This window comes from Vombatus ursinus, unplaced genomic scaffold (assembly GCF_900497805.2).
Source record: "Vombatus ursinus unplaced genomic scaffold, bare-nosed wombat genome assembly UNPS02014779.1, whole genome shotgun sequence".
In the NCBI taxonomy this organism is placed as follows: domain Eukaryota; kingdom Metazoa; phylum Chordata; class Mammalia; order Diprotodontia; family Vombatidae; genus Vombatus; species Vombatus ursinus.
The window spans coordinates 60031805-60042510 of NW_020954557.1; the positions used below are offsets into that span (position 1 = coordinate 60031805).

The 10706-nt window shown below is 40.0% G+C and overlaps 1 protein-coding gene across 1 annotated transcript in view; it reads right to left on the reverse strand.

Moving 5' to 3' along the window:
* The window catches only part of DAPL1 (death associated protein like 1), a 35340-nt gene extending 31588 nt beyond the window's left edge, over positions 1-3752 (reverse strand). The window contains exon 1 of the mRNA XM_027865710.1: positions 3625-3752. Within this exon, the coding sequence (XP_027721511.1) occupies positions 3625-3682 (58 nt within the window). The 5' untranslated portion in view covers positions 3683-3752. The remainder of the gene's footprint in view (positions 1-3624) is intronic.
* Between the last annotated feature and the right edge of the window lie 6954 nt (positions 3753-10706).

Sequence of the window (10706 nt, forward strand, 5' to 3'; positions counted from 1 at the left end):
TTTCTTTCTTTCTTTCTTTCTTTCTTTCTTTCTTTCTTTCTTTCTTTCTTTCTTTCTTTCTTTCTTTCTTTCTTTCTTTCTTTCTTTCTTTCTTTCTTTTCTATTGTAGTAGTGACTAACACAGAATCATTCAGACCTGGGTGCTCAATATTATTGAAGTCTAATGTCTGAGTACAGTAATGAGTTTATAAAGCCTTCATTTTAAGTCATCATTTTCAAGGTTCCATCATTTCACTCTCAATGATTAGGTCATGAATTCCAAGAACCTTCTTGACCTGGGATAGACAGTTAGGTGGCCCAGTGGACAGGGCACTAGCCTTAGAGTCAGGAAGACCTGAGTTCAAATCCAGCCTCAGACACCTCCTAGCTGTGTTACTCAACCTTAACCTTAGACTTAATGTCTGTTTACCTCAGTTTCCTCATCTGTAAAATGGACACAATAATGCAACCTATCTCTCAGGGTTGTTGTGAGAATCAAATGAGATTATATATATACATCTATGCACATACACACATGTATAATTTAGCACATGGCACATAGTAGACACTTAACAAAAGCTTGTTCCCTTCCTTTCCTCTAAAACTCTTTGCACACCTTAAAGTGCACTCCTTAAAGTACAGACCTTAAAGTACTATATAAATGCTAGTTATTATGATAATATTATCTGATCATGTCTGTTACATCTAGAAAACATCAACCCACAATGAACAGCTTCAGACTTAGACACAAACAAAATCAGAGCCTCATAGAATTAGTCCTGGAAAGCACCTCAGAGTGCTAGACCAACTCTCTTATTTTACAAATGAGGAAACTAAGGTCCAGAAAGGGTAATACATAGTAAATGACAGAGTAGGAATTTATTACAATCAAAGTGACTGCCAAGCCGAAGGATGGTTACTTCCCTGAAGGACAGAATAACAACAGTTGCCTTTTCTGGAGTGCTTTAGAATTCGCAAATTGCTGTTCCATGTACTTTGTACAGCAATCTTGTGAAGTATATGTTAAAGATATTTTTATCTCCATTATACAGATGGGCAAACGGAGACTCCAAGAAGTTACCTTAGAACACACAGCTAATAAGTATCTAAGGTAGGATTTGAACCTAGAATTTTCTGACTATAAGTTCAGCTGTATTCAATGTGTTCATACTACTGCCCTCAAAAAATATGAGAAGTTTCATCAAATCTCCATTTTGGTGTATTTACAGAATCATAGGATCATTTATTTGGAGTTAGGAAGAACCTTAAAGTCAATCCACTAGTTCAATCCATTCATTTCACAAATAAGGAAACTGAGACCTAGAAAGGCCCAAGTTTATATATTAGCAATTGGCAGAGCTAGGATTTGAACCCAGGTCTTCTAACCTCATCTCATGCACTTTTTATTGCATTACAATGCTTCTCATAGGTACATTATAATTTAGTCAATTCTAATTTTGGACTTTCTATTTTAATAATACTTTTACTCTGGTCTCTTGGTTTTTAAGCAGATGGCTGCACGAATAAGAGTAGCCTACACAGTCCATGACTAAATTAGCAGAATTGTCTTCAAATAGAAAGGAATATTAATTATTACATATATTTAAATAACTTTATAACTATTAATACTTTTTGTTGTTATAGGATACCTGGAATTAGAATGTTAAAATTCAATTTGATTTAACAAACATTTATTAAATACTTACTGTGTGTCAAGTACTATACTAGGAATGGGGATAAACAAGACAAAAATGTCTTCAGGGAGCTTATTGTTCAGTCATTTCAGTCATGTCTGACTCTCTGAGACCCCATTTGGGGTTTTCTTGGCAAAGATCGTTTGCCATTTCCTTCTGCAGCTCATTTTATAGATGAGGAAACTGAGGCAAACAAGGTTAAGTGTCTTGCCAAGGGTCACACAACCTGTAAATATCTGAGATCAAATTTAACTCAGGTCTTCCTAACTCCAGGCCTAGCATTCTATCTCCACTGCGCCACCTAGCTGCTCCTATGTTCTAGCAGATCTCAGAAGTAAAAGTTTCACACCTGGTTCTGCTAGCTGGGTGACCAGTGGCAAACCCCTGAACCTTAGTTTTTTCGTCATTCATCTTTGTTGTGGCCAGACTTTCTATCTGGTGCCACTTGGTGACCAATTTGTAGAGGATTGCATCAGGGAAGGAAAGCATCTCCAGGCCTTAGATGATCCAACAAAGCACACAGACGTTGAGCTTTTCAGAATTTCTTTTAGAAGAAATTAAGAATGCCAGCACCACGAGGAAAGAGGCCTCCCTAAAAATAGGCTTCTTGGCTGTTGCCCATCCATATGCACATGCAGATGAGTTACAATAGAACTGATTTCCATGCTTTCAGCAGGTTGTTATAAATAGCAGATGTGGAAAAAAAAATGTGGATGCTTTGCAAAATACCTAGGGAGCTGTCTTTTCAAGTCGGCCTCCTTGTGCTGGCGTGTTCATCAAAAGACATTTTCACAGCTTCCTATACCATTCTTAACTTTGCCCACCCAGAGGCTGAAGAGGAGGAGAAACATATGAGTGCCACTTCTGGGGTAGAAACTGCTTCTTATGTGTACAAATCACACGCTCCTAGGTTTTAGAGCAAGAAGGGATCTTCTAAAGTCTGTCTAGTACAGCTCCCTCAGATGATTGCTGTCCCTACAGGTGCCTTAGGGAGATATGGTTCAGGAGAAAGGGCACGTGTTCTGAACCAGAGGATCTAGTGCCTTGCCTCTGAGGTTGGCTGCTTCTCATTTACACTGTATGTATCATGGAAGCCGAGCTATTTTTGCATTGTCTCCTCCGATAGATTGTGAGCTCCTTGAAGGCAGGGGCTGGGTTTTTACCTTCCTTGGTGTCCTCCACAGGGCAAAGTTCTTGGCACAAAATGCTTAATAAATGCTGGTTGACTGACCTAGGTTCAAATTCCACTTCTGACACTTGTGTGACCTTGGGTAAGTCATCAAAATTTCCCTCAGCCTCAGTTTCTTCAACTATCGAATGAAGGGTTTGAGCTAGACAGCTTCTGAGCTCTCTTCCAGCGCTAGATCTATGAGCCGAATGAGTCCTATAACCTGAAGCCTGGGGGAAGGTTTCCATGGCAACAAACCCCATTGGCCAGTTGGGATGCTCTTAACGCACACTCAGAGGGTCAGCAGGGAAGAAAGGTTCAGACCCACTCATACTATCCTCCTATGACTTGCCACAAATTTCAAATTTCCTTTGAAAAATAGCCAGGATTTAGCTTTAAAAAAGAATCACCTGGGGCAGCTAGGTGGCACAGTGGATAGAGCACCGGCCCTGAAGTCAAGAGGACCTGAGTTCAAATCCGGCCTCAGACAAGCGCTTGACACGTACTAGCTGTGTGACCTTGGGCAAGTCACTTAATCCCGATTGCCTCACCAAAAAAGAAAAAACAAAGATTCACCTGATAACTGATTTCATTTAGGTGCCAAGAAGCCTGAAGACACCAGAAGAAATCAAAGGGCATGAAGTTCAAAAAAAAATCCTCTGAAAGGTTCAGAAGTCTCCGCTTCTGTGGGTGAAGTTCTAGAACTGAAAAGAGTGAATGAGGAAACCCGGAGCAGCAGCAACAGTAGACCACGAGCTGCTTGTAGGTCAGAGGTCAGCCTACCTGCAGGAGGATGGCCCCCTTTCAGAGGAAGGAGGATGACTTTTACTTCATTTGCCATAGTATGGGCTGTAGCTGCTGCTCCTACCGGTCCTTATTGCTTCTGCTGAGTGCCTGGGTAGCACTTTCTCCTCTGCACCATCCTTTTATACTGGCAGTGAAAAGGGCCCTTTAAGGGCATTGCAGAGCAGCAACAGGGTTTGGCCACCCAGTGCTCTCAGGAGGAGGTGGGGCCTTACAGATTTCCTTCAGGCTTGCCAGTTCTTCGCAGAGGCGGGGTAGAAGTCTTAGCAGACAAGAAGAACATTCTTCTTAAGGGAAGGAGAAAGGAAGACAGAGTTTCTTGGGCTTCTTTTTCTCAACCATGAGAGAAAGAAGAGCTCAAGGGGAGTCTACTCTGTTGCTGTCAAGGTGGCAGCAATCATTTTATAGGTGGGGACAGGGGTGGATTATAGGGAAGAATTTCTTTTTTTTTTTGTGGGAGGAGGTCTGGCCTTGTGATTTCAGCAGTGTAGAGAGTTCCATGATGCTGATCAGAAACTTGTCTCTAATTTATAATATTTTAAAAGTTAATAAGCATTCATTTTCTCTCCTTCCCCTTGTTCCTCTCTCTATCCTCCTCTCCTCCCAAATGAACAATAACAGCAACAAAAATAAAACCCTCAAAACAAATATGAATAGTCAAGCAAAGAAAATTGGACATGACAATGAATTATATTTCATTCTGTATTTTGTACTCATCATTTCTCTGTCAGCTAGTGCAAAGCATGCTTAATCGTTGGTCCTCTGGAATCATGGTTTTTCATTGCATTGATCTAAGTTCTTGAGTCTTTCAAAGTTGTTTTTCTCTATTTTTCTAACTTATAATATTAGAGAGTTGCCTATGGCACTTCGTGGTTAAGTGACTTGCCTAGGGTCATACAACTAGTATTTGTCAAGGGCAGGGCTTATATCTAGGCCTTCCTGATTCAAAGACTTGTCTTATGTTCCCTAACGCTGTACTGTCATTCAGAAAAGACCCTTGTCCAATGTTTACCTCCTAATCTTACAAGTTGCCCCCACGTGGGTAGCAAAGAATTAGAAATTAAGGACATCAATTGGAGAATGACTGAACAAGTTGTAGAATATGATTGTGATGGAATATTATTGTACTGTAAGAAATTATGAAAAGAATGGTTTCAGAAAAACCTGAGAAGACTTATATGAGTTGATGCAAAATGAGGTATGTAGAACACAGTATCACCAATATTGTAATGACAATCAACTATGAAAGACTTAGCTATTCTGATCAGTATAATGATCCATGACAATTCCAAAGGACTGGAGTCTCTCCTTCAGAGAGAGAACAAATGAACTCTGAGTGCAGATTGAAACTTTTTTTCCATTTTTTTTTTCTTTGCAACGTGGCTAATATAGAAAGATGTTTTCCTTGACTTCACATATATAATGGGTATAGTATTTCTTGCTTTCTCAATGGGGGGATGAGTATAGGGAGGGGAAGAATATGGAACTGAAAATAAAAATTTAAAATAAGAAAAAAGTTGCCTTCACTTGGAGGCTTACAGCAGTTATAGTCTCCTTATTCAAATGAAGCCAAGCAGGAAAGAGAGCAGGAAAGTTTAGGGCCTTTTGCATTCTCAGTTCTGACACAGAAGCCAGTGGAAAATCCTTTCCTTATTAGGTAGTAAGAAGATTGGAAACAGTCATAGAATATCAAAGCTTGATCCAAAGTCCATGCAGGGGATTGTATCAAGCCTATGCATGCTCATAGGGGCTAGGTTCTCATTGGCCAGTGCCCTGTTACACTGTAAATATCTTTGTATTTATACCTGCTGTGCCTAGCCCCATGCCTTGCACAGAATAGGAACCTAATAAATGCTTGCTGATTGATTGACTATCTCCTTGAGAGGGATAATTTCCTGGTCTTGTTATTTATTTTTACACTTAGGAAAAAGGAATTGTAATGGGGACAATCTTTAAAGGGGTTAATCTATGATTATTTATGGTGATGGAAGAGAGATAGAGAGTATGTGAAGAAGTAGAGGGATAGAGGAGCAGGGAGCCCTGAGAGTTAAATAAGATTGTGAGTAAACTCAGACCCTTCAATTTTACACAATAGCTTCAGCTTTCCCTTCACTGAACACTTTAATCAGATCTACTAACAAGGAAGAATATGGACTGATTGGGCTTCCATTACCTTTCATTTTCTCTGCCTACTCTCTGATGAGCAGTCAAATGATCAAAAGACTGGCAGCAGGAATATGAAAGAGAAGCAAAGGGCTTATACAAAGAAGAACATCATCTCTCTTTAATTATGGAAACAGGACAGGCCAGGGGGAAAGGGGGCAGTGTCCTTTTGTTCTCTGACTATTTCCTTGAGTCCCATCTTTACCCCTTCAAGGATAAAACTTAATTTTTTCCCCCTTTTTTATAATGAACTTAACATGCATCAACAAACAGGAGCTTTTCAATATGCAAAGAACAAAAAAGAGGATTATCTAAAAAATGATGAACTTGTGTGCTTTTTAAAAAGTGTATGTAAGGGACCAGTAGAGACTCAGACCTTCCAGCATATGAACTGCGCTTTGCCTTTCACCACTCAACCTCAGGGGCTGGAGTCAGCCTGCTTCTGGAAATGGTTGATGGCATATAATGGTGAATGTTCCACTTCAGAGTGCACAGATATTCTGTGACTTTCCTTTATGGCAAAGGAAAGCCTTTTTAATGGATGCTGAGCGACAACTGAGTGTGCATACAACAGTCTCTAACAGAGGAATTTAACCTCTCGCTTTTCCCTGATAATGAGTGAGGAAGAAATGTTGTAAGCCTTTGGGTAGAGAGAGAAATAGCAGGTGCTGCTGCTGGCAATCTTATCTCCCCACCTAGGCAGCCATGTGACATGAATTCATGGCACTACTGTTTTGTCCCAGTGTGTTACTTTTCTGATGTTAGGTGAAAGAATATTGGAGATGAAATAGACCAGGCTATGACCTTGTAAGCATCGCAAAGTTGGCTGAGCCTTCAGAGGTTCTTATAGCAATCTGAGCTGGTAATTGCTGCAGGTAAGCCTAGGAAAAAGCCGTCCCAGAGGAGTAACCTCCATGACCCCACCAGTGGATGGACTCGGCAGCTGAAACATCATGTTCTGCAAACAAGAGAGTGACTTGTCTACCAGCTCTGCACACCCAGGATTAAACTTGGTAGGAGGAATGCTTTGTGTCTATTGCTTTGAGTTTGAACCCTCTCTTCCCAAGTACCAAGGTGGTAGAGGACAGTGTGCTTTGATTTGGAAAGAATGTTTTATAAGCCAACACTTTAAGTTTGAGTCCATTGTCCTAAGGGACAGAGGGAGAAAGGAGAGAGTATGCCCTAGTGTGCCCAGCGCCCTAGGGGTGATGTTTTGATACGTTGTTTCTTACTGTATCTTCACAGTAAATATCCCTGTGTAAAAGTTAATTGATGTTAATTGGTTATCAATGATATTGATGAGATAATCATATAGGAGCAATAATCCCTGGTGGACAATTTTGAAGAGAGATTCACTGGTGATCAATATGGTGGGCAAAACATATCAGATTTGGCTTGAGAGCAAAAGTATTAGAGAAAATCCCTTAACCCCTTAGCGTTAACTCTAAAATCCTGAGAGGAGATGTAACTAAACTTTGAGGACGTATCACACTAATGTGAGTGGAAATTAGAATGATACCCCCCCAAAATGGGCTATATGTGTGTTAAATTTAACATGGTAGCAATAAAACTGCCTCATCTGTTTTCTTCTGAACTTCCTTCTGCTTCCTTCTTTATATTTTAAAACATTTCAATGAAGCACTTTTATCTTTTCTTCTTTTCTTCATATCTATCACCAGTTCTATTCCCCACACCCTTAGAAATCCTTTCCTGTAACAAATAAGTATAATCAAGTAAAACCAACATTTTGGCTATGTCTAAAAATATATTCCTTATTCTACACTTCTAGTTCATGACTGTGTCCCCAGCACCTAGCAAAATGTATATAGAAGGCACTTAAATATTTATTGAATTAAATTGAGTTCCCTTCAGACTTTTAGTTTTAGCCTATTAGCTTCTCAGTAACTTCAAGTAGGGAAGTCCCACCACTGTCTTCTTCAATGCCCAAATAGCTGCCATTGTGGTTTTGTCACTCTTCACATTTGTATCCCTAGTCTTTAAGATATATATGTGTGTGTGTATGTGTATGTGCATGTATATATATATATAAATATATACACATACACATATATGCATATGTATAATACATATACAAATATAAATATACACATGCATATATACATAGATATATGTATACATATAGACCAGAAGGCAGGTAACCTTTGAAAGGAAGGCATAAGCGGCTGTGGATATGGGGAAGATCTCTTATAGAAAGAGGCCTTTGAACTTCTAGGACTGTATCTTAAAGAGATCGTACAAATGAGAAAAGGACCCACATGTACAAAAATATTTAAAATCTTTTTGTGGTGGCAAAGAATTGGAAATTGAGAGGATACCCATCAATTGGGGAATGGCTGAACAAGTTGTGGTATATATATATATATGTAATGGAATACTACTGTGCTATAAGAAATGATGAGCAGGCAGACCAGAAAAATCTGGAAAGACTTGTGTGGTCTGATACGGAGTGAAGTGAGCAGAACCAGGAGAATGTTGTACGCAGTAACAGCCACGTTTTGCCATGACTAACTTTGATAGACTTAACCCTTCTCAGCAATAGAAGGCTCTAAGATGTCTCCAAAGGCTTCATGATGGAAAATGCTATCCACATCCAAAGAAAGAACTATGGAGTTTGAATGCAAATCGAAGCATACTATTTGCTATTTTTTTTTCTTCTGTTGAGTTTTGTTTCCTCTTTCTGGGGGTTCTTCCTATTGGTTCTAATTCTTACTTACAACATCACTAATGTGAAAATATGTTTAATTGGAATGTATATGTATAGCCTATATCAGCTTGTGTGCTGTCTTGGGGAGGGAGGGGGAGAAAAATTTAAAATTCAAAAGCTTATGGAAGTGATGGTTGATAAATCAAAAGCAATTAATTTTAAAAAAAAGAAAAAAGAAAGAGGCCTTTGAGCTGTCTAGAAGGAAGCCAGGGAGTCGCCAAGCAACCTGATCCTGTCTTGGTCTCTTGTGATTACGTTCTATAAGTAACAGGGACTAGGTTCCAAATTCTAACATAACATATATTCTTAGAGAATTTTCTGGTGGCATTGAGAAATTAAATAACTTGCCTATGATCACATAGCTACTATTTGTCAGAGGTGGACTTTAACCCAGGTTTTTCTGACTCTAAGGCTGGTCCTCTGTCCACAGTGGCACGCTGCCTCTCTGGCTGTCATTACAGTGTCTAAAACTGTTGCCTTTCACCTTGTGAGATGTGCTGACTCCTTCAGAGATGGGCTGGAGCCTAGTTTATTCAGTCTGGGAAAGCACTGCTGGATGCTTCTGGATGAAAGACAACTAGCATGTTATTACTATTAACAGGGCTTTTAACATTGTGTTTAAGAGGCAGTTAGTCTAGTGATCTGCCATGGGAGAGTGGCTCATGGAAGGACCAAAGCATTCCAAACAATGTTTTACGGTGCTAAACGCCCAATAAAATCAATTCCATGTTGGATGAAGCCAGATAGCTTTTTTAAATGCAGCTATATTTTAGGATAAGAGATTGCCTAATTGATTGATGCTTGGATCTCCTCAAGTTCTCAAATCACTGGTTAAGCAGTCCCAATAGCCCCTAAGAAAAAAAGCTGCTTAGTTGAAAGGATGTTTCTGTATCTAATCCCTAGGTCTCAAGGCATGGGAAAAACTCATTAGCAGTCACAGGCTGGGGAAGCCAACCAGGAAGCTGGTACCTCTAGCCAGGGGTGTTTCTGTAGAAAATCCCCCACTGGGAGCCCCACCTCCTGTTTTAGTGACATGCTTCACTGCCCTCAGCCTCTCATGTGTTCACTGGCTTCCTCTGTGTGTTTTCAAAGTCTTATAGCACCTTTGTCTGTTCCTCCCTCCCTGAGTGCATCCACAGTCATTTCTATTTTTTGAAGGACTATTATAACCCCTTACATTGCTTAGCTTCAGGATGATTTATCCCTGTTACTATCCCCACTCTTAGATATGCTCCTTTATGTGCTGGCCCTTTGAAATAAATAGAACTTTGGATGATTTGGAGATATTAAATAGGCATCTCCCAGTTGCAAATACCTGTGTTGTGTTGGTGATTGCTTGATGCTTTGAGGAAGGACTTCCCAAGTAGCAGAGAGGTCACTTTTGTGTCTGGGGTCAGGTTGTGGTATTTGCTCAAGCTTGGAGTTCAATCCCTGGCTTCCATTAAGACAGATCTAGACTTATTCACTGAATGGGCATTGCTTCAGTCAAACTGAGACCTGGGAAAGACCTTATCTTAGAAAGGTCAAGGTCTCCTATTGCATCCAGGGCATCTCCAGTCATCCTGATCTATATCTTAACACTAGGCCTAGATGGCTCCAGAGGAGAAAGTGAGGCTGGTGACTTTTCACAGCCCTCCCTCACTTAAATCCAATTCACTTGCATGTCATGGCATCACCTCCCTGATGTCATGGTCCTCTTCAATAGTGAAGGATAAAAACAACAACGACAATATTGCCTTCCACAGAGGGCCTTTCCTGGTCCCCCAAGTGCCTTCCCCTCCAAGGTTATCTTCCATTTATTCTGTATGTATCAAGTAATATACAGGATCTCTCCCTCCATTAGAATGGAAGCACCTAGAGGACAGGGGCCATTTTTTTCTTTGCTTTTGCTTTGTCTTCCCAGCACTTGACCCACTACTGGGCTTGTTGTAGTAAGTGCTTAATAACTGCTCGTTTGATTGTTTGGCAGAACAAGCAAAGAAGAGTGAAATTTTTCTTACCCTGGAACTTTAAAAGTTTTTACAGTGGGTGCTAGAGTTGAAAGGCAAGTGATCTTAATGAGAAAATAATAATAGCTTGTGCTTTTATGAAAGCACACCTGACAAGATTTCAAAGAAGTTTGAAAACATTGATTTCTGCACCAACCCCTTTCCCTTTCTGTGAAGTGAAAGCT